At 41.8% G+C, this 25,303-nt stretch overlaps 1 protein-coding gene across 1 annotated transcript in view; it reads right to left on the bottom strand.

The window, feature by feature from the left end:
- Positions 1-451: 451 nt before the first annotated feature.
- LOC131558730 (putative per-hexamer repeat protein 5) overlaps positions 452-25,303 on the bottom strand; it is a 76,650-nt gene continuing 51,798 nt past the window's right edge. Inside the window, exons 2-3 of the mRNA XM_058806720.1 lie at positions 920-2,500; positions 452-468 (exon numbers count right to left, since the gene is read on the bottom strand). Coding sequence (XP_058662703.1) covers positions 452-468; positions 920-2,500 — 1,598 coding nt within the window. The remainder of the gene's footprint in view (positions 469-919; positions 2,501-25,303) is intronic.

Here is a 25,303-nt window from a genome sequence, read left to right as displayed (position 1 = left end):
TTTTACTATTTTTGTCCATTCTGGAAATTAAAAATTTTCCAGAGATGGGGTTAGAGGGTGTTTCTGCGGGGACCTGTGCTCAGGTCATTGTCTGTTTGATCCTCTCAGAGCTTTGCTTTGGGAACAGGGAAGAGCTTTGGCACTGCAGCTGGGAGCATTTCTGCAGTCTCAGGCTGTGCAAGCAGCCTGCACGCTTTGCTAGATGCTAGCAGGGATTTGGAAGAAAATTTTTAAAAATCACACATTCCCATTTCTCTTTCTAATGTCTCTTCATCTCAGAGGCTGCTCTGTTGCCAGACCATCCACAGAAAGCTGAAACCACTCTCAGTTAAACTGGACTTTGGTTACAACAGTCCCACACACGTGCTGCTTTGTAAAAACACTTATTTACTTATTTTCACCAAACAGTGCCTTCCTATGGAAGTTTATTAGCCTGGAGATAAGGAAAGCCTCACATCACCATAATTCCTGTTGAGAACATATGGAAACATCTAGGAATATCAGTTATATGGCAACTTAGGAAAAGGGTAGAATGGGGTAAGCAGCAAAATGAAGACAGTAAATCTAAATAATATAGAAGAGTACATTTAGGCTCTATATTAAACCTAAATAACATAGAAGTGTACATTTAGGCTCTATATTAAATCTAAATCATATAAAAGCATACATTTAGACTCTATATTAAATCTAAATAATCTAGAGACTGCGGACATTAAGTTAATATTCCAAACAGGGCCAGCTCGATGCAGACCAAGCAGCCAGGCTGTCTCCCAAGCTCTCACAACCCGGGTGGGCTCCAGAGGGGCAGCTCCAGAGGGTCCCTGAGCCCGCCGTGCCACCCCGGAGGGACACCAGGGGACACGGGGCTGCACGCCCTGGGTTTGGTGCTGGCAGCCCCGGCTCGGTGACAACCCCTGACCTGCAGTGGCAGCCCCATTCCGGTGACAATCCCACTGGCCTCGGTGGCAGCCCCGTTCCGTTGGCAGCCCCAGCCCCGGCCCTGCTCCGGTGGCAGCCCCGTTTCGGTGACAGCCCTGGTCCGGTGGCGGCAGCCCCGTTTCGGTGACATCTCCATCCCTGTTTTGGTGGTTACAGCCCCGTTTAGGGGACAGCCCCATCTCCGTTTCGGTGACAGCCCCGTTTCGGTGGTGGCAGCCCCAGCCCCGTTCCGGCGGTGGCAGCCCCGTTTCGGTGACAGCTCCAGCCCCATTTCGGTGACAGCCCCGTTCCAGTGGTGGCAGCACCATCCCCGTTTCGGTGATGACAGCCCCCTGGCCGCGGTGGCAGCGCGCTCCGGCGACAGCCCCAGCCCCGTTTTGGTGGCGACAGCCCCGTTTTGGTGACTGCCCCAATCCCGGTCCGGTGACATCCCCATCCCCATTTCTCTGGCAGCCCCGTTTTTGTGACATCCCCATCCCCATGCCGGTGGTGACAGCCCCGTTTTGGTGGTGGCAGCCCCGTTTCGTTGACAGCCCCAATCCCGTTCCGGTGACAGCCCCATCCCCGTTTCGGTGGCATTCCCATCCCCGTTTCGGAAGTGGCAGCCCCGTTTTGATGACGGTGACAGCCCCGTTTCGGTGGCAGCCCCGTTCCGGTGGTGGCAGCCCCAGCCCCGTTTTGGTGACATCCCTGTTCCGGTGGCAGCCCCATCCCCGTTCCGGTGGTGGCAGCCCCATCCCCGTTCCGGTGGTGGCAGCCCCATCCCCGTTCCGGTGGTGGCAGCCCCATCCCCGTTCCGGTGGCCATCCCAGCCCCATTTTGGCGACATCCCCATCCCCGTTCCGGCGGTGACAGCCCCGTTTCGGTGGCAGCCCCGTTCCGGTGACATCCCCAGCCCCGTTCCGGTGGCCCCGGTGTCCATCCCAGCCCCGTTTCGGTGGCATTCCCATCCCCGTTCCGGGGGTGGCAGCCCCGTTCCGGTGGCATTCCCATCCCCGTTCCGGTGGTGGCAGCCCCGTTTCGGTGACATCCCCATCCCCGTTCCGGTGGCCCCGGCGGCCATCCCAGCCCCGTTCCGGTGACATCCCCAGCCCCGTTCCGGTGGTGGCAGCCCCGTTTCGGTGACATCCCCATCCCCGTTCCGGTGGCCCCGGCGGCCATCCCAGCCCCGTTTCGGTGGCATTCCCATCCCCGTTTCGGTAGTGGCAGCCCCGTTTTGCTGACGGTGACATCCCCATCCCCGTTCCGGTGGTGGCAGCCCCGTTTCGGTGACATCCCCATCCCCGTTTCGGTGACATCCCCAGCCCCGTTCCGGTGGCCCCGGCGGCCATCCCAGCCCCGTTCCGGTGGTGGCAGCCCCGTTCCGGTGGCATCCCCAGCCCCGTTCCGGTGGTGGCAGCCCCGTTCCCGTTCCGGTGGCCCCGGTGGCCGCCCCTCGCCGCGGGCTCGCCAAGGTCACGGCGGCGGCCGCTCGCGGGATTGGCTCCGGCGCCACGGCGTGTTATTACTGTCTGGTTTGATCGGAGCGGGGGGTGGTCTCCAATCAAACAGAGAAAAGGTCCTGCAGAAGGTAATTAAATCCTGTCAGAGGCAATTATCGGTTCCAGGGCCATGACTCTGGCACTGAATGCAGATGATCTGAAGCTCTATTCTTGTAGAAATTCAAGAGGGCTTCTGGCACGGATCAGTCAGACATAAAGGAAACAGCAGGCTTTTTGCAAACAATGCCGTGCTGTATTTTGAAGCTCTTTGCACATCTTTTTTTTCCTCGCCGTTCTCGGAGTTTGGCTACCGCTGATCAAAAATATTTCCTCCTCCCCACATTCTCATTAATTTAATAGATAAGATTTACTTACGTATTGTACACGTAATGACAAGCTACATAAGAGAGGTCTCGCTCTGAAACGCTGCCCACTTAAAATGTCTTTCATCAAGACAAAACTGCTTTAGACAATAGAAGCATATAAAATTATTGATGTTTTACTGGAAAAACCAAAAGCTGCAGAATTGGATTAGGTATCCAGAAGGGCAATGGCTCATCTCTAAATCCCATGGATGCCAAAAGGGAATAAATAAATGACTACCCCAGGATAATGATGCCAACACAAGTGTATCAGAAGTGGCCTGATGCTGAAAAAGACACACATTTCACTGGTACAAACAATACGCTGTTTACATTTAGCTCCACAATGCCCAAAGTATTATTTGCTGTATTTTCTTTTCACTTTACTCTGATGTGACAAACCCGTCTGACAAATGAAACCCCCGGTTTTTTTTAACCAGAGATTAAAAAAAAAAAACCAAAATAAAAACTAAAAAAAATTCTCACAGTTCTTCTTTACCAAAAGCATGTCCCTGATTTTACACAAGACCTTTTTTTTTCACTCAAGTCTGCATCAAGTTATTATTTCAGAGGCAGATTACAAGCTCAGCTGTGACACAGTAAATCAGGATTGACACCATTAAAGCACACGGAGCTACTTTAGCTCTTAGGGAGGGCAGAGGCAGGGCCCCACAGCCTGGGCTGAATCCCTGCCACAGCCAGGCACAGGGAGGGCAAAAAGAGCTGGGCTGCGTGACAGGGGGTCCTGGGGGTGACAGCATTTCTCCCAAATTTGCCCTAAATCCAGGACACAGGGTTTGTGGGGAATCACCATCAAAGTGCATCCTGAGCAGGCTTTGCTCACTGGCAGCATATTCTGCTCCAAATTATTTACAACCACCTCAAATTATTATTCATGTGATCAAAACCCACGTGTTTACTGAGCCCTTCCTTTCTGAGTTCTGACTTGTGGAGCTGACTTTGTAAACTGCTCTTTAAATACAAACATTGCAGTTAAAGCACAAATGCTGCTGCTGCCGGAGCGTTTCCCACACTGCTGGTGTGAGCTCTGTGCCATTCCCACAAGGGCCCTGGGGTTTTTGTGGGCGGGGGTCCCTGGGTGTCCCCGCAGAATTGCACGGCATCATTTCATTCCATGGCAAAGCACACCTGGAGAGAGGGGATTAGAGATGCCCTTTCACATTTCCTCACGCAGATAAGGCCCAGGGCTGAGGGAAAGAAATGAATTTAAGATTTTCTTTAACATTTCAGTCACCTCATAATGTAGGAAGAGTGTGTGTGTGTGGTGGGTCCTCTGCTGAGGAGGATTATTTCCTCTCACAAGCAAGCACAGCAGAGGGAAATATTTTTCTCTCTCAGACCATGCCTGGAGGCAGATCCTTCTCCCATCCTGACCCACAGCTCACTCAGGGTCTGCTCCTGCATCACCATGGAGCCTCAGGAGGGTCTCCCTTTGGCCAGCGAGCTCACATTGAAAAAAACTCAGGAAAGAGAATCATAAAGGGAGAGACACTCCCACGAGTCTAACAGAGCTAAAGCTGGAATTGCACGAGTCTTTATCAATCCATTTGGGGTGCCTTCAGCTGCAGAGAGCAGGGCAATTACAGCTGTAGCAGCAAAGGGACATCTAAGCCCTTATAATTCACTCGTTCTCGAGTTTCAGTGCAAGATGACCCACAGAGGCATTTTGGTTGGTGATAACCACCACAGTGGCTTCTGGAATTCCAGGCACTTGTCAAGGGCTGAGCAAGGCATGAACTTGGTTTGTACAACTGTCAGAGAATGACTCCCTCAGTCACTGCCAGCTTGCAGCAGGCTCTAAGTGGTGACACATTGCTGTCACCAACCAAGCAGGCCATGCCCATGCTGTGATCACTCACTACTGGCACATTGTCCCAATAGTGAACCCTCTGGGAAAAGGAAAATTTTGCTTCTGGCTAAGGTCTGTGAAGGAAGATAATGCTGATCCTGATTTTGAGGAATAATTCTTGAGCATAAAATGGTAAAAAAACCCAAAAGACCAAATAAAGGTTTGGCTTTGCAGTGCCATGGCTGTGGTAACACAGACCCTCATCTGCTCCACTTGAGGTCCTCAGCCTTGTCAGCACAAACATCTGTGCACACTCCTAAACCACTTTATACATACTCCTAAACCATTTTATAAAGGCTTTGGAGAGTCAGAAAAAAAAACTTTAAAAATTACTGATAGCTTATACAGAACTGAACAAGATTATTGAGAGAACAAGTCGAGTTACAGGAGCTGATTTTCACTGTCATTATCACACTCTGGAATCCTCCACAAAGGCACATCAAACCCAAAAGATTGAGCCAGTTCTGCAGCTGTCAAAGCTGACATCAGGATTCCATACATTCCCTCTGAAGTTGATACCATTCTGATTAATTGCTTGTGAAGCTGATAAGATCCTGATTATGCAAATGCTTGCCTATATTAGAAGATAAGCACAATGCCTTAAATTTGTACCTGTATTTTAAAACATGCTCATTCATATTTTAACTCTTTTCATACACAAATCTGTGTGTAAGAGACAGAGGATATATTTCTGTTTTATGGGCCAGTAATTAGGAGAAATATCATTAAATGTTGTCACACCAAAATATTTCATTATTGATTCACAGACACAGTATGGGACAAGTTCTTATTTGTATAAAAGCAAATCTTAATCATCTAAGTAAACTAGATATTTTGTTAATAATGTAAAAAATATTTTATTTCATGGGTGCTCTGAAATATTTTCATATCTACTCTTACACTTAATAGGAAATTTGAGCAAGAATGATAATAAAAAGCAAAAAGAGTGAATATCAACTTAATTACAAATAAACACCTCCTAAGCTTTTTCTTTTTGCAGTGTTTGTTTATGTGCCATTAATATTAATACTCTTTAAAACAGAAAACCAGAAAGGTCAATAAAACAGTTGATTGCAGCAGCCATAAAGGGATAGATTCTCTTAGACAATCCACAGTCATCACATTACATAGGTAAATTTCAAGGAGCCAATATCCAATTTTCTGTGGTTTCTTTCTTCCCACGTGTGTCACACTTCAAATCCGTTTTGACATCTAAACAATGTTTCCTTTATTTCATTATAATTCCCTTATCTAGAGTCAAAGCTTCGTGACAATTCCTTGCAAAGAAACATGAAAAGACTTTCTGGTAGATGGGTTCCTTGTTTTAAAGATTTCTTACAAAGATACACTGACAAACAATCCAGCTGCATGGGGCTTCGCTGGCAATTCCTAACTCTTACCCCACTCACAAATTCCACTGAAGATCCAATTCTCATGATAAATATTCCTAAAAACATAACCCCAAAACACCCCAGGTTATTCCTCATAGCTCATTTCTGCATGGTTTTTTTTTTTTTGGTTTGGTTTTTTTCCCTTGAGGCTGAAGCACGTGTTAATTCCCTACCACCAACACACACAATTTTAATTTATTAAATGCAGTAAAAAAATATTAGCTTTCAGTTTTGTAATACATATTCACTTCTAGTTTTTTTTTCAGTTTATGTATAAATGCACCCTCATTCCTAACCACATAACAGCACTAAAACACATTTCAGCACAGGGATGCAGCCCCTGCTTGCTAATGCACAGCAGCAGGGTGAATTAGTGCTTGCCCAGTGACTGCAGGAAAACTGAAGCCTTCCCAGCAGAAAGCTGCAGAAATGAATCAGGAACACACCCTGAGACCAGTTTTAAGCCAGATTTGAGTCTCAGCCTGGCTCGGGAGGAGCCACATCTGCCCAGCTGTGGTCCCAAAGGGAGGCTGAAGCTCAAGAGCCCTTCATTCCTTGCCCTGCACATCCCACATCCTCTCCTGCAGTGCCAGAGGTGTCAGGAAGTTTGCAGGTTGCCAGCCCATCCCCTGAGGAGGAGGAGGGAACCCAGACCTGCCCCTCAGGGCTCTGAGGAAGGCTGGCCACACACTCTGACCCACACCAGCAAAACTGCAAGGGGCAGGAGGCCAGAACGGACCAGAAAATTCATAACCAGTAAGGAAGAGTTCAAGAAAACAGCCACAGGATCTTTAAAAATCTCAGCTGGTGTGTCCCCTGGCTTTGTGGCACAGTTGAAAATGTCATTGTTGTTGTTCCCTCAGTGCCATGCCAGCATGCTCAAAATGCAGCCCGAGACAGGGGGAGAGCCCATCTAATGAATCCCAAACACAGGGCAGGAAGGAACCTCCTAAATCAAAATTAATTGCCTGCTATCACAAGCCACATCATCATCCAATCTGGCTTATAAATTAATCATATTTCATTTTAATAGCACCTTGGCATCTTTCTCCCTTTTCTATCTTCAAGCAGCATTTCTGGCATCTCCCTCCTCCAAGGATAGAGATCTCCTCAGAGATTTCCAGCCCCAATCTCTGCATCTGAGACCAGGTGATACACAACCTGCCCCTGTGCCAATATTTCCCCTTCTCTTAAGCAGGAAAGGGGTTTTGTTTTGCCTGGTGTTCACTTCTTTAACTGCTAAAGAGCTCACCTGCTCTCCTACAGCTTCTTTTGGAAGTAATTCTGCAGCTGCGCCCAACTCCTGCTTTTCTCCAGCAGCCACATCACAGTGGGAGCTCCCCCTCGTCCTGGGATCCTTCTTTTTGTTTGGTTCAACTGATCAGCTCAGATCTTGCAAAAGAAATCCTTATGACTAGTTTTAAAAGCATAGCATCATGCTTTGTGGCATTAAATGACTTCCCATTTCCATTATCCTCAATCAAGTTTGTTCTTTATGAAGTCAATCTCTTAATAACAATGACTTCATAATTTAATTGTGCTGTATCTGCTTTTTTCCCCCCAGTGTTATTATAACAGTGACTCATGGGTGGCCTTAAAGGAAATTTCTAATCAAAGTTTCTACTTTTAGAACATCATAGAATTCTTCAGCTACTTTACATGATTTCTCTTACTTGCCTCTATTCCTTCCTTCACTGAAGCTAGGTATAAATAATAATAATTTACATGAATAATCTAATTCATCAGAGAGATGTGGCATAATTTATTTTTGGTAAATTCAGTGTGTGCTATCCAATTTTAAATTTCCAGAAGTTTTTGTTCATTCTAAATATCTTCCTTACCTCCTGATTACTAAATCTTGAAAAAGAAACATTTCCCCAGGCAAATCCTGACCTCCATGCATTGCACTACTTACACAAAACTTTTACTTTTTGGCTTTTGGCACCATATACAATTTTACTGTAAAAATAAAAGAAAACTACAGGAACCACAGTTTCACATGCCCCTTTTTAAAAGACTTATTCAGGTTTTTTCTTTTTCCTTCTTTCTCCCTGCCAGCTTTTCGTATCGTACTTTCCAACTTTTCATTTCATTTTAGCTTTACTCAGATTGTATTTTCATACTTTCTATTCTCATTTAGAAATGTCTTGCTTCCTTGACACCCCCCACCACCAATCACCCAACTCCAACTGGTTTGGCCAAAACTAGATTATCCTTGATCTCTATGTCATTTAAATTAAACAAAAGTCCCATTTCTTTCAAGCAACTCCTTTTCTTTAAATATATAAGAAAAGGAACTATTTACCATTGATTGACACTGATTTTTTCTCTCTTGACTTTGGCACTTGTCACATCACACTCACCAGACAATTTTCCTACCCACACCAGACCTCTTCCTCTGTTCATTGGCTTCTTTCCTAAATTCTAGTGGCTTTTTATCCTTCATAATCCTTCAGGTCATTGCCCAGATTAACACCACAAAACTGGGCCTCAAAACCTCCCGTACAAGTTTATACCCTCTGGCTCAAGATGCAAATTTCCAACATTTTTTAGACCAAAAGCAGAGAGGTTTCTGAGTTTTACAGTCCAAGTGACTCCAATGAATAGCTCTTTACTTTGATGTCTTTAAATAATTTCTTCAAAACCAGTCTGAGATATATTTCTCTTTAATTTGAAATTAATCAAAGGATGAACCAAGGAAGAGTTTCCTCTGTGAGCAGCTCCTTATTATGTACTCACAGCTTACCAGAGCAGAGGATTGCCTTTTATTCCTTCTGTTGCAACTTGCTAAAGGAAACCAGCACTCTCACACTGAATTAAAATTGGGCCCTGCCACCAATTTCTCCATTTTTCACCCATTTTTCTGTGGAACATGAAATCTCTGCACCACCACCCAATTCTCACGGTGCTCTGTCAGACCACGCCACAGGTTTATTTCCTGCCAACCAGCTCTCAGCCTGGTGGCACACAGCTCACTGCTGATACTCTTCGGGGCGAAATAGTAAAAATAAGATGATTTTTAGAAAGCTGGGAAAGCAGGCTTTAGAGACCAGAAAGAGCAGAGAGCCAGCTGCAAAGTCTGAAAGCAGAACAAGTCACAATGGCACAGCAAGCAAGGACATGAAACAACAGCTTGAGTTTTAGGCTTGGCTTAGACCTCGAGACTACAGGAAAATGTTCTTAGCAAGACAGTAGAAGGTTTTAAGCTTAATAATGGACTATTGTGCAGAATAGTAATAGAATAATGGTAATAACAATAGAATAATGGTAGTGGTAGTAGAATAATGGTAATGGTAATACTAATAGAATAATGGTAATACTAATAGAATAATGGTAATACTAATAGAATAATGGTAATGGTAATAATAATTAGAATAATGGTAATGGTAGTAGAATAATGGTAATGGTAATAAGAATAGAATAATGGTAATAAGAATAGAATAATGGTAATGGCCATAAGAATGGTATATTGTACTGTTAATAGAAGGCAGACAAGCCAGCACTGTGTGCAGCAGGTGCACCTGTGCTTTTAGTGACTGGCTAGAGCAACTGTCTGTAAGCTCTAGCAATGTGCTGCTGGCTAGAAAGTTTTTAAAATGCTCTGTAGCAGAGAAATCTTTGGCTGCTGCTGGCTGTACGTGAGCTTTGCCATCTTTCTGTTGTCTCAGCCTTGTGATGAGGCTGCAATGAAGCTCAAGGATTGTACCCCAGCAGTCCCATCCTGGTGAGGTGACAAAAAACCTCCAAGCACACTTCTCCTTCATTGCTGAACTAACAGTGAGGCATTTGAGTCCCAAACCCCTTGTTTTAGCCACTCTGTCACTTTGTGTCACTTCACAGGCTGATGAGCACAGAGAGTCCCCTCTCACCTTAATTTCAACATTTCCTACAGCTCACACCCTTCTAGAGGGTTCCAGAGCTGCCTTGCCCACCCTGCCTGGTGCCAGTCCATGCCAGCTGTGTCCATAAACCCTTCTCAAGCTCCTCGTGTCACCTGCTAGCTCGCTGATTGAATTAGACATTTTTCTCAATGACCTTGCCCCACACCTGGTCGTTGTTGCCACCTCCCCATGCCTCTCCTGATTAATGCTCCTAACAAGTGCCACAAGGCTACACTGAGCTAGGGGAGCTGTTATAAATTCTTCTGAAGTTTCATTTGCCTTTAATGATAGATTAGTACACTTCTCATCTCCTTAGCTTCCATTTAAGGGCAATATTATTTCACACAGTCATCAATAGTTCTTGATATGTATATTAGCACACTCAGGTGAGCTGCCACAGTTGTCATAGAGATTTTCTTCACATAATTTCCCTTTTTATTAAAAGAACTTCTGTAATTGTCACTCTTCATCTGCTTGAAAAGGCAGCAGATGCTGTGGCTGATAATGATTAGCTCAGAGCCCGAGCAGTGACATCAATGCAGCCAATCCCCACTCACAGCAATGGGATCAAGATTTACTTCCTGCCAGAGCTGCAGTGAAGCTTTGGGATCTGCTGCCAGGTTTGGTGTTTGAAATCAAACACATTAGTGTGAGTTTAATTGTCAGCTGGTGGACCCTGATAATTGCATAATTAAGGCCACCTTTACAAATTCTCTTGATAATTTACTACTTAAACAGAAGCCCTGAGTAGTATTTCTTATAGAGGAGAGATTTGGGAACAAACTGGATCAAAGAATAGAGTATAGATAAAAACAAACAAACAAAAAACATTTTTGTTATGGACCTTCCCCAATGCAGACTTTAAAAAAGAACACAATTGTTGAGCAATTTACACCTGTTCCCTATTTGACAATAGTTTATTACAACATGATAGAAACATTTCATTCTGAAGCACGTGTTTCTTCTTGTGAAGTAATAGAAGTATAGTTCTACAAAGGTTAAGGTTTAGGGGTTTTGAAGAAGTCTTTTTCTGTGATGTTTCATGACCCTTTTACCTTGAAGGACCCCATCAAATGACTCAGGCCGTCAAGAGTATGTTAGAAAGTTTGATTCTTCCACAAAAATATTAAAGTAAAGAAATAAATTAATTGTAGGCTGTGTGCGCCTTTCAGAAAGCTGTTTTATCTCTGGATTAAGACAAGTCTGATAGTTTGGGATTAGTGCTTCTGGAGATGAGCAAAGTTGTTAAAAGGAAGTCTCATTAGAAAGACAGAGCCCTCTTCCCACTGAACATCTCAAACAAAATAATAGAATTGAATCCATGCAGCTTTAAGAGAGAAAATTCTGCAGCATTTACAGCTCTGCTGTGTGACAGGTGTTCATCCTCAGCAACAAAACCTGCACACAGCAAAGTGGTGGGAAGGACAAAGTCAGCATCCTGCTTTGCTCCCTTCTGACACATCTCTATTTCTGCCTGACCCAAGCAGATATCAAAAAAAAGCTGGCAAAATTAAGATAGCATTTGAGAAGCAATTAAAATGAGAATTAAATTCAGGATAATTAAATATCTGGTGGTTACTATATACCCTTTCAAAATCATCCAGATGTCATCTCACCCAATGGTGATATTAACTTAGAAGTGAAATTGTTTTATAAACAACTGACTGAAACAACAATTGTTTTATAAACAACTGCAGAGAGAAGTGGGAAAGTACTTGCCCAAAAATGAAATTACAGTAATACAGAGAGAATATAGCACTGGACAGCTTTATACCTCATCCACATTGCAAAAACCTGAGAGTAAGACTGCCCCCATTGCAGTACAATGATAAATACATGCAAATCCTGACCCTCAGCAGAGGCTGTCTGCTAGAGCACTGTACATGGAAATGCAGGCAGGAGCAGAAACCAGCTGGCAACAGTGGAAAAGAAAAATTAAAACACCAAAGGGTCTGAAATGCTTGTAAAAGCCTGGTAATACTGACTCAGCATGGTCCTACATGGAGATGTAGCCCACCTGCAAGCCCTCCTGCCTATTTTATGTTTATTTTGTATATATATTTATACCTATTTTATGTTTAATGTCTTGTCTCACATCAGCTGCACAGCACCAAGGTGCCTTGGAGTGAAGCTACCACTGCAAGCCTGGGGTAAATAAATAAAATATGCTGAAGAAATAAAGTTGCTGCTTCCCAAAATTATTCTGTTAAATGCTTTGCTGTTCTCTCCCTTCCCAGGGAGAAATAAGGGATTTTTTTTCCATCAGGAAGAGGCAGGTTCTGTAATACATTCCTAAAATTCATCCTTTTGTGCTAAAGAGCCAGATTGCTTACACTACCATGTTTAGCACATACTGCTGGCTTTGTTATATCTCAGAATAGATTATTATTATAATAATTATTCTAAATAATAACAATAACAATAACAATAACAATAACAATAACAATAACAATAACAATAACAATAACAATAACAATAATAATAATAATATCAGGTAATAGATAATGGATAATAACTAATTGCTGTAGTCTGGTCATCAGTGCCTACCACTCTCACTTCCAGGGTACCAACTGATTTTTCTGACCATGCTACTCCAGTGTAGCAGCATTGGACTGCAGATACCAAAGTTGATAAGTTTATTCTTGCTAATAAGTGATGGTCACAGGTGGGAAGGAATTGGCTGTCTCACTTTCCCCTCTGAGAATCCCAAATCTGAGAGAAAAATACATCCCAGAAAAATGTCACATGTATTTTCAGTTTCTATACTCTACGGCCCCTTTGCTTAGGGATATAAGCATTTTCCCTCTCAGCAGAAAAACTATGAATGTCTGAGGAAATACTCAGTGCACATGTGAAAAATAAACAAAAAAGCACTCCTTGAAATAAAAGCCTTCTCAAATGATTTCAAGCAAATAATATCAACATAGGCCATATTTGCAAATATAAAAGCTGACCAAAAAGAAACCCAAACTGACTGAGGACAGTCAGCTTTTTTATTGAACATTTACTGTTGTCACCTTGTTTTCTATTAATCTTCATCTGAGAATTGTTTGAAAGTTAAAGAAGCTTGACCCCAAGAGAATTACTATGATTTATACTGGGATAATAGTGGTGTCATTTTTCACTAACAAATTTTTGAGGAAAAGACAAAACTTTTTACATGTTGATACATATTGCAAGAATGATAGAGCAGGACTTAGAAGACATTTGCAGCAGTCTTAATTTCTACTTTTCATTTAGAAGAATACCTGTCCTGTGCAGACAAATGCAGTGCAAACATTCCATCTCTGGGGGCAGTGGGAGAAACATCCCAAAACTCTGAGGTGAGAAAAGAGGAAATTCCATTCAAAACATGCATGGAGGCTCCCTGAGTCTGCTTTCCCCATGAGATTTTGCTTTAACTCCTCAATATTGTACCAAGTGTCATTAGTTATGCTACTCCCTGTCACAGACATCTTTTATGAAAGATCCTTTCCTTAGGATTTTTCCTCGTGAGAAGAGGAGAAGCCTCAGGAACAAAATGTAAACATTGATTATCTGCTGCAACAGGCGGGTCTGTGATTGGTTCATGTTGGTTGTTTCCAATGAATGGCCAATCACAGTCAGCTGGCTCGGACAGAGAGTCCAAGACAGAGCCTTTGTTATTCATTCCTTCTTATTCTATTCTTAGCCAGCCTTCTGATGAAATCCTTTCTTCTATTCTTTTGGTATAGTTTTAATGTAATATATATCATAAAATAATAAATCAAGCCTTCTGAAACATGGAGTCAGATCCTCATCCCTTCCCTCAACCTGAGACCCCTGTGAACGCCATCACAACTCCCTGCAGGGAACCAAAACATGAAAGAACTCGAGATCAATCACAGTGTTTTGGGTTGGCCATGCTGGAGCAGATTTCCTGGCAGGATTTGGGGCCTCTTGGGGGATTTCTGTGGGAGCAGGCTGTTCCTGAAGGGATGCAGCCCGTGGGAGAGCGACCCACACTGCAGCAATTTCGGCAGAGCCCACAGGGCGCACTCACACTGGAGAAGTTCTGTCTGCCACGGGAGGGACCCCCGGCTGCAGCAAGGGAAGGAATCTCTTCTGAGCAGAGGGAGGAGCAATGTGTGATGAGCTGACCATGGCCCCCATCCCCTGACTCCCTGCCCTGCTGGGCAAGGAGGAACAGCCCCATAAAGGACCCTAAAGATCACGCAGTCCCAATTCCCCTGCCATGGCCAGGGTCACCTCGCACAGCACCGGGTTCCTCAGAGCCCCAGCCATCCAGCCTGGAACATTTCCAGGGTTCAGGGGCAGCCACAGCTTCTCTGGGCAGCCTGTGCCAGGGCATCCTCACCCTCACAGGGAAGACTTCCCAAAATCTAACCTAACCCTGCCCTCTGTCAGTGTGCAGCCACTGCCCCTTGTGCTGTCACTCCATGCCCTTGTCCCAGTCCCTCTCCAGCTCTCCTGTAACCCCTCCAAGCACTGGAAAGCTGCTGGAAGGTTCCTCCCAGAGCCTTCTCCTCTCCAGGCTGAACAACCCCAACTCTGGAGGCGCTCCAGCCCTCTCAGCATCTTTGTGCCCTGCTCTGGGCGGATCACACTGAAGATTTATCACATGTTCCTACAGTCCATCACCATCCACCTGCACAGGTGCAAGCAGCTACCACAGCTCTGAGCAGAACCTTGAGATAACACAAAACAAGTATTTAATGAAAAGAGCAGATTGTGTGAGTTTAGGTGTTTTCTCTGGCAGCAGTTTTGTCCCTGGGAAAATGCAGTTGGACATGCACCATAAACAAAAGCAATGATCAGAAAGTTGCATTACAATCCCAGTTAGCGCTGCTGCAGATAGTGCTGGTGCAGTAAACTGTTCAAACCCAAAATAAACCAAAGGGCGTTTTCTGTGGCTTTTTTTTCCTTTTTCCATACTCATGGGTATTAGAAAGGCATTAAATACTTGCAAGAGCACTGGTACCTAGTGCTCAACAGCTCACACACAGCTTAGGCAATTAGAAACTGTTTTCTTTGGAAAGAATGCATGAATATTGGCCAGGAGAGCATAAGGATAAGTCATGGTGTTACTTGTGTGAGACTGACTGTGATAAGGAGATTATATGAGCTTGGCAAAGTGATAAGCCTCTGTGGATTGAATAATTTCAGCAGCTTGGGAAGACTGGAAGGGCTTTTGCTGCACTGGGGAGCACAGAATGCACAGAGCCCTGAGCCAGATACCTGCAGAACCAAGGGCAGGATGCTCACACCAGGGCAACACTGCCCCATGGCTAATTATTCATTTCAATTAATTTTCTGAATTATTCTAATCATTCAGAAGAGGGGGGTTCATATGGAATATCAAACATCATCAACGAGCAAGGGAAAATAGATAATAAGAACTAAATAAGCTGCAAAGAACCAACCCCAAAACACCCACCCTGATCAAGCTGTAATAATTTCTCTGAAATTTGCTCCTGCACACTCATAACTCCACCTGATTTATTCAATTTTGTAAAGAGAACAGAAGACTGGTAAGGCAGACACACCAGGATCTTATTCTGGAAGGCCACGTACAAACAGCAGAATCAGCATCAGTGATTTGTGACTACTATTGAGGAAATTAGAAATAATTGCAACCTTTCATTACAAAACCTGTCATTTGGTATCTGCAAGCAATTTGGTGTAAAACTAATCTTGACGACTGAGTCACTGCCAAACCCAATAATTTACTGCATAAACATTAAACCATATAATTGCTCAAGGTGAATGCAAGAACCTATAACATTAACTGTTGCTATAGCAAGACCAAACCATGAAGTTCTTGATTCAAAGAAATTGGAACTGTAGGATCAGGCTTTTATTTATTTTTTATCCCTCTTTGAACATAATGAGGGTTAATATGAACTCAAATTTCAGGAAAAAAAAAAAATCCATAACAACATTTCCATTGAGTAAGCTTATTTTGGATTACTCACATGAACTGCTGAATTCACAAACACTGGGCTCAGGATTTTGCACATTTAGACCTAAACTGCTTCAGCCACAACAACTGCACAACGTGGAGAACCCATTGGCATTTATCACAAATCAGATTAAACCCAACAGATTTTTCCACTCCTAGAGTGTGGATCGAACATCCCCACCACACACAGCTTATAGTTATGCCTGGATTCTGCATTCTCCTTCCATTCCTAAGCATTTCCCCCTAGATTAGTTCCTCCCCAGTTTGCAGTCAAAAAAACCCAAACCCAACAAAATAATTTATGCCATAAAATGTAATTGATTTGTCCCTCCACCACCAGAACTTCCACCATTTTCTTGTAAACCTGATTTAAAAAAAAAAAAAAAAAAAATCAGCATTTCTGTCATGGAAATCATATCAAAAAGCTCCATTTGCAGCCTGTCCTCTCTTGCTATCTACCACTGTTATACCCTAATTACTGTAGAAATGTATTTTAACACACTCCCATGGGTCTAAGCCCATGAGTTCCTACCCAGTTTGCAATCAAAAAACCACAAAATATATTTTATACCATAAAATGTAATTGATCTGTGCCTTCAGCACCAGAACTTCCACCAGTTTCTTGTAAACCTTATGTAAAAAAAATCAGAATTTGTGTCATGGAAATTATATTAAAAAACTGCATTCGCAACCTATCTTCTCTTGCCATCTACCATTGTTGTACCCTAATCACTGTATAAACGCATTTTAACACACTCCCATGGGTCTAAGCCCATGAGTTCCTACCCAGTTTGCAATAAAAATTTTATATAAACATAAAATTATTGTATAAACATAAAATTATTATATAAATATTTTTTAACCCACTGCTATGGGTCTAAGCCCAGCTGGACACCAGGACAGACACTTTTATGGATATCCTGCTTTTCTGCCAATTTTTTTTCCAAGGATTTGGAGAGAAAGGTGGATTGGCAAGGGATTTCAGATCCCACAACATGCGAAAATAAAGTTCAAGTCACAGCGTGGTGCAAAGCATTATTGGAAGAGAAAAAGAAAAACTCTGTCCCACAATGTGTTGAAAGCTTCCCAAATGGTGAGAGTTATTTCAGAAAGTTTATTTTCGGTAAAAGAAAGCTTTTTTTTTTTTTTTTCCCCAAGGAAGTGGTGACACAGGATTACACATTACAAAAGGTTGCTTTCCAAAGCAAAGTGGAATTATTTTACTTCTACTTCTCTTTTCAATATATCCTAGTTCTCCAGGGACAGAGAGAAAAATGTCTGGAAAAGACTAGAAAATATCACCTGGTTCACAGCCCATGTGTGCATGTGGGTAGATTTTATTTTTTAGCAAAACCTCTCCAAGCTAAAACATAAATTTATTAAGTGGAAAAAAAACCTCTCCCACCTGTTAAAGGCACTTGAGTAAAAAATACACTGGGTTTTCACAGAACTATAAAGATTCCTCAGATTACTATCTTTTACATGTTCAAGTGATCCTTGCAAAATGAAACGTTAAAAATTCATTCTACCCTAAAAATTATTATTATTATTATTATTATTATTATTATTATTATTATTATTATTATTATTATTATTATTATTATTATTATTATTATTATTATTCCTCCTCCTCCTCCTCCCAAATCTCACAGGAATTATAAAAAACAGAGCTGTAGCTACAATAAAGAACTGAGTCCCTGGAGGGAAAAAGGAGGACTTTTTTACATCTTGAAGCTGTCCCTAGATTCAACCAAAGCCAGTGAAATATTTGATTTCTTTCATGAATTTCCAGTGCAAGTGACCTCTGTATACAGGCAGGCACCTACATCAAGTGTGATGTTAGCCCTGTTAATGCAAACAAGTTCTTTATTGATCTATTCTGGTGAACACTTGAGCCTACACAGGGAAATAACAAGGGGAAAAAAAATCCCTGTGCCATTTAAAAAAAGGATTTTTTTGGTTTGGATTAGTGGTTCTTACAGCTCGCTTCCATCAAAAGCTACTTCAGTAAATTTCACATAAAAGTGGAAATCTTCAACCATTTTTGCATTTGTCGTGACAGTCAAGTACTGCAAGGTACAAACGTACAAAATTCCAAGGCACAAGGTACAAAATGTTGTTTCTTTACGAGAAACAACAGAGAAAACAAAAGTTTTATCTTATTAAACCTACTCAAAGAAAAGATTTCCCCTCCTGCACACAGTGGTGTGAATGCAACCAACAGGCACAGGTCTGGGTCATGTGGGCATCAATAAACCATAGCTCCTTTATCAAGAATAAATAATAAGAAATAAGAAAATATTCAAAAAGAATTAGAATTTAAAGAAAATAAAAGTAGAATAGAAAAATTTAAAATAAGAAGAAAAGAATAAAAAAGAAATAGTAATAGAAAGCAATAGTAATAGAAAGCAATAGTAATAGAAAGCAATAGTAATAGAAAGCAATAGTAATAGAAAGAAATAGTAAATAAAAAAAAAGAAAAATAAAAATAAATCATAAATAAAAAGAAATAGTACATAAAAATAAATAGTAAATAAAAAGAAATAGTAACAAACCAATGGTAAATAAAAAACCCAATAGTAAATAAATAAAAATAAATAGTAATAAAAAGCAATAGTAAATAAGAAAAATAATTTAAAAATAAATAAATAAAAAATAAATGGTAAATAAAAATAAATAGTAAAAAAACAATTAGTAAATAGTAAATAAAGAAACTGTAAATAAAAATAAATAGTAACAAAACCGATCGTAAATAAAAAAGAAATAAAAAATTTAAAAATAAATAGCAAATAAATAGTAAATACTAATTAGAAAACAGCAAATAAAAATAAATAGTAATAAAAATAATAGTAAATAAAAAGATAATGAAAAAATTAACAGTAAATAAAAATAAATAGTAAATAGTAAATAAACTGTAAATAAAAAGAAATAGCAATAAAAGCAATAGTAAATATAAAAGAAATAAAAAATTAAAAATAAATAGTAAATAAATAAAAATAAATAGCAAATAGTAAACAGTAAATAAAAAATAAATAGTAATAACAAGAAATAAAATAAAGAATAAACAATAATAAAATTAAGAATAATGAGAAAAATTAAAAACGTTAAAAGGGCAAACTTTACAAGGAAGATCAGTAAATGCAAAATCAATTTTGCTCATTTATTTCCCTAATCTTGGCATGCTGTAATTGAGTTTCAAGTTAGATTTTCCCTGCCCCCCTCCCCTGGAATTCAGGCAGTGAGCATTTTTAACCACCGCAAATGGACTCTGGCTTTCCAGGCCCTGGGACAGTGTGGCTGCTCACTAATGGGTACCTAAAAATAGCTTCATTTTGGGCAAAGCTCCTTTTTGTGCCCCTGAACATTAAACAGAGAGCAGAATCTCCATGGCTGATCACTGCAAGATGAATTTTACTGCAAATTGTGCAATTAATGAGAGAAATTCGAGTTTTCTTACTTTCATTCTAAGCAATGCCATTAACCCAGCTATTTATTTCGTTGTCTAAAGCATGAGGACCTCTAGGGTTTAACATCACATATTTATTTGGTTGTTGCTGACTAAGAAGGACTGAACGCTTGAGAAGGATGAGAAATATTTGCAAAGTTGGTGTTCTGTACTCAAAATCGCTGCTGTGGTTCCTTCTGCAGAGGTTCCCCCTCACCACCCAACACCGAGCTTCAGCTACCAGAGCCTGTGTGCACAGAAAGAGGATTCCAACTTTGTGTGGCACTTGGGAACCACAAAAAAAGATACAAAAACCCCAAACCAAACAAAAAACAAATACACCAAAAGCAAACATGCAAGCCCCAAACAAACAAACAAACACAAAAAGAAAAATAACAATAAAAGGGAGAGAACAAGTAAAAAACCCATGTTTTTTGCAAGATCATATAGATTAAAATTTTGTGGACAAGGCATACCTAAAGCAGAAGCACAGTTCTGAAAAAAAACCTCAAAATATACATTACACAAATGCTAAAGTTATGAAACCCAAACTCCTGGAAGCCCACTGTAATTGCTCCTTTCATATCTGGCACTGCTGGATTCCTTGGCTTCCAAGAGCAGACTGATGGAGATGCTGCCCTGTTTGATTTGGCACTATTCATAAGCTTTGGGAGATAATCAAAAATAGAGAGAGAGCAGAGAAGAGAAGGAAAACCCTCAAAAACCAGTCTGGGTTGCTGTTGTGGCTGCCTCCATAGGCAGAAAATTTGTAAGCGCAGAGCAGCTCTGTGATTCACTCTTGTTTCATTGTAGACTGCTTTTTTATGCATCTTGACAAAATAAACATCAGCATCTCTTCAGCAGATATTGACTCACATCCAGGTTAACCCTCTTCACTTGCCAACAGGTAGAAATTTTAGGTTTTTTTCCTCTTTGCCATATTTTGGAATGTATCAGTAGTGATGTACATTAAGTGAAAACAAAAATGTTACAAAAATCAGCAAGAAGTAAACAGGACAATTTAAAAGGAACTTTAAAAAAAAAATCCCAGATTAAATCATGTTTAAAACAGGAAGATTTAAAACATTCTGTGTATAAATATTCAAGGGACATAAAAGTGATTTTTTCCAACTTCCAGAGGACCCAGTAATGAGCTGGGGAGTCCTGAAAAACTGCCAAGAAAATTGTGGAAAACCAGGGGGAGAGGGAGGGGAGGATATCCAAGCCACCCAGAGGCAGCAGAAGGCTGCCCTAGGATGCTTACACAAGGCTGGAAATTCACAGGAAAGCCTTCCATGTAAACAGGAATCCCCAAATATCAATACAGCCACCAGAAAAGCTCTAAAAGCAGTGCTAAGCTCCTGCCTGTGTGCAGTGGCAGGGCACACAGGAGATGGGACAGCTGCTCCCAAAATCCTGGTCCCCGTTTGCTGCCACCAGCAGCAGGTGCTGGGGACAAACCCGCGGTGCTGGGGGTGTGCCCTGCCTCTGCTGCCTGCAGGAACCCGTGTGGGAATCCTTAAAACCAGAGGGGTTTGGGAAAGCTGCAAAAGGCAGGCCTCAGAGACAGCAGAACTGGTGTTGGAGCTGAGCAGCAGCCATGAGATTGCTCAGCAGAAAAATTATGTAAGATGTAGGAAGGAAAAACAACTACAACAATGGTCTGTGTGTTAAAGCTTGTCGAGAGTAACTCCCAAGATGCAGAAAAGTTTATCTAGTGGGATATTAGGAAGTTCTAAGCTTAATAATGGAGCTCTGTGCATTGTAAATAGTCAAGGACAAGTCAAATCCAATACCTGTTTTAAAGCTTACAAGCAGGTATCATATTTGAAATAAGCAAGCATTGTTTAACCAAAGGCACGTGTGCTTATAGTGGTTGGATAGAGCTGCTGTCAATGTGCTTTTGCTTTGTGTGATTGGTCAAAAAACTTCTAAAGTGAGTTGTAGCATTAAGTTCCTGCTCTGTTGCCTGGGATGTGAGCTGCTGGCATCTTCCCATTGTCATAACCATGGAATGAGAGTGATGCTGGAAAATAAACAGCTCAAGGCACGTTCACAGCAGTGCTGTCCTGTTGGTGATTTGTACACAGACCCCTGGCCAGCAACAGGAGCCCTCCAGAGCTGCCTGGGCAGAGGATCCCTCACTCTGCTGGGAGCAGGGAGGCAAAGAGCAGGCTGGTGGCTGCAAGGGGAAGGAATGAGTGCTCCCAGCAGTTTAACTCCTATTCACATTTGCACTTGGAGAGCCGCCAGGTTTCCAGGGAAGCAAGTCATCCAGAGCAGCTGCTGCCCAGTTATGATCTCCTCTCTCCCCAGACTTCCTCCACAAACACGGAGCAGATCCTTGTTGGCCAGCTGGGGCTTTTTAAGGCCCCCACAGCCAAGAGAGGGCTGGAGCTCTTTGCTTGCCTCCAGCTCTGTGCTGCAAGTGGAGAAAAGCAGATTGTGCAGTGCTGGGTGATGCCCTCGGGGATCAAAGACAAAATAAACTCCCAGTTTGTGCAGAGCCCCTTGCGGCTCTGCAGTGAGCAGAGTCAGAGCACTGAAGCCACAGTAACACTGTGTGAACAGCACCAAAGCTCAGTGTGGCCGTTGTGCACAAGAAATTAATCCTCACAGAGGATTACATAAAAGCCATCTCACAGCCTTCCTCCTTTTTCAAGATTTTGAGATTACTTTCCCTTTCCCCCTCGCCTGCCTGTGTGCACCATGCTTGGGGACAGACGTGTTCCTTCGGCAGCAGGAATGCAGAAAAAGTGCCTTCTTCTGAACAATGCTTTCATCTCCGTATTCCAAGACTTTTAAAAAGTCTTTTATGGTCAACTCTGCTTAGATTTGCCACGTTTAAAGTGAAGCAGAGCTCCTCAAAGTCAGATGCTTTTTCTCATATCCTGTTTGAAAGAGAGCCTGAAGGCTCTGCTGCTGAACATGCCACTTGCATATGTACCTGTACAAGTGCATTAAACTGAAGGCCTCCAAGTTAAATGTTCAAGTGCTTTGCTGCACTGCTCTGACAGGTATTCATTCTTGTGACAGCTGAAAACCAGAAGCATTCCCTGCAGACAAATATTTTTTCACTGATTTCCTTCAAACCTGCTGGCAGAGTGCACTGCCTGATCACTGGGCTGTGGTGCTAAAGCAGAACTGCCCAAGTGAGCAGCATCCCTGAGTGATGCGTGTCTGAACAGTTGTATTAGACAAAAAAAATCATCCAGTGGCCAAATTCCAGTTGCAGTTATGGTCCCTTAATGAAATTACATCTTAATGGAGCTGACCTAGTTATACATTAAGACTACTGTACCTAAAATATTACATTGATGGAAACATATTCTTTGCCATTTAAGCTGCAATTTGCAATATTGATTTTAACCCTAGATGAGACCTTGATCCAACTAAGTGCACAATGAATCCAAAAATCCTGACCTCCAGACCAAACATTTGTTCTTGATTCTAAGTGCAAGCAGACTGGGTGAGGGATGTGACCCAAATCTCTCAGTTATCACTCTGGTTCAAAGAGTAATCCTGCTGCATGCAGCTTTCTTTGGGATGAAAGCTACACCAGAACACTCAACCACACACAAGGTAATGACTCCAAGTTCTCAGAGAACTACACCGAGAACTATCAGGGTATTTTCATGCAAAATAGGGAAAAAAAACAAACCCAAAAGTCAGAGTTCTAGTTTGCAAACAGAAAAAATAACCTTTGATTCCTTTATACCAGAGAAAATTAAGGGAAAAGGAGTGATTTGATCTTGTCTTAGAAGAGACAGAGCTGTTCACCATCCCATCACAAGAACCTCCTGCCCTGCTGGAGGCACTCTTGAAAGATTTTTTCATTGCAACCAGAAGCAGAGGAAACCTTCAGAGATTTCCAACACCTGTGTGCAGGTTCCCCCTGCAGTCAGTGACACCTGGACCTCCCACAGGCACTTGGGTTCTCATTTTCTGCTGGTTTAACTGGGCACCAAAATGCCTTGACACTGTTTTCTGCCTCACCGCCCCTCTTCCTCCCAAGGACATGATTGTAATACAATCTCTCTGCTTCAAAGATGGTTAATGGGAATAAACTACTAACATCACTCAGTCACTCCAAATTATACATGGTCACCTAAACAATTTTTAGTACTTGGGACTCAGTCTTCAATCACAGCAGCCTGACTACCTGCAGTGAATGAGATTTTGAAAAGTAATTTATTCACAAGAACAAGGATTTGGGAATGAAGAAAAAAAAAAACAAAAAGGAAATTGTGATTCTAAGGAATAGAGGAGATAGGTTCTCTAATTCTGCTCTGTGCCTTTCAAAGAATCTCTTTAAGGAATTATTTGACTTTATATGACTGAATTGCACCCTCTTTACAAAGTTGACTGCACATCTAAAGCACAGAACAAATCAAATGGAGTGGACCCTTTTAATCCAGGAGAGCCTCTCTACGTGACCAGCAAGACAGAGTCTCCTCAAACTGATCTGTTTAGTTGGATGGGCAGCTCTAAATGCTCATCCTTCTTCCCTGCTTGCAGACATGAAGGAAGCAGCACTCTCAGGATTCATACCCTGGACATCATTTTCCATTAAATCATTAGAAAGCAACAGCACACAGGAAGAGCAACAGGAAGTATTCTGCAGTACTGTAGTTACTCTAAAATTCAGCTTTAAATAAGGAAATCCATAGGAAAAAAATCAACCCAAACAATCCAAAATATAATCAAGCTCCTATTTATCAGGGTTTCAGCTGATTTTCTTGACTGGAACCAGCATGGCCTGCATGGAATTAACACTAGAGCTGCTCACTTGCCAATACTTGAGATTTGTAAATGAAAATAAAAAATACCACAGGTGCAGAAAACTGAAGAGCATTATCCAAGTTGTTAACAGCGTGAAATTAATTCAGTCAGCGTCGCCAGCCTTTACTGAACAGCAGCAAATTTAACATGAATTTTCAAAGCGTCAAACATGAGAGGCCACAGGCACATCTGACTTAGCACATGCCCTTTCACCTGTCACTGTCATGTTCCTTCTGGCCCAGAATTTCTGGGCTGTGTTTACTTCCACTTTACAGTTGCATGGAAGTAATACTGGTTAAAAGAGCTCAGTGCTACAAGGATCTCAACACTCACAATGGTTGGAAGCTTGATCTCGGGAGATGGGGCTGGAAGAGAAAATAACTCACTTTCACCACTACCAAGCACAGCAAGAGTGAAAAATCCTAAACACTTTGACTGTTTTTGCATGGCTCAGTCAGTCTTCAGGGTATTATTCTGGAACAAAGACTTACTATTATTATTTAGTAAGTGATTTCAAAATGCTCAAGAAAAACAAGGAGAATACTACTAAAGAAAAAAGAGGCAGAGAACATTTTAGTAGGAAAAAGAAGTGTGCTTTTCCCACAGTAGTTCTCCCTACTCTGTGTCAGTTTATTTTATGCCTACATAATGCTTTTATTTTTGAACAGGATAACATGGAAGTTTTTTGGAAGGTACTGCTTCATGACCATTATATAAATATTTCAATGATGCAGCTAAGATCAGAAAATCTGAATTCTGCTAGCAGAAAACATAACTTTCTGCCAAGATGGCAATCAAGAAGCTTTGGAAAGATCTAAAACTTTGTCAACTATAAGAGCATTCACAAACAAAACCCACCAAACACTGTTTTTCCAGAACCCCATGAGAGGAAACAGAAAGAAAAAATACACCACAGTGTACATCAGCCATGGCAGAAGCACATATTACATTTGCCCTTCAGATCAACACTGTGCAAGCCATGAATGAATCATTCCTCAAAACTTCTGTATGGATGGAAAACATTGGGGATGCAGCCGAGTAGAAGTATGTGTACTTTGATGTCATCTTGTGTTCTAAGCAAGTATTTAAATCATTTTACTAACCCAATTTAGTAAAATGATTAAGTAAGATTATTGTTATTAAAATGATTTAGTAAGATTATTTCTTGTTACATCTGGGTTTCCACCCTTAGGCTCAGGGTCCTGCCAGGC

Source organism: Ammospiza caudacuta, chromosome 6 (assembly GCF_027887145.1).
Source record: "Ammospiza caudacuta isolate bAmmCau1 chromosome 6, bAmmCau1.pri, whole genome shotgun sequence".
NCBI classification, from domain to species: Eukaryota; Metazoa; Chordata; class Aves; order Passeriformes; family Passerellidae; genus Ammospiza; species Ammospiza caudacuta.
The sequence above is the reverse complement of the archived record's forward strand: the minus strand, read 5'-3'. Positions and strand labels throughout refer to the sequence as shown.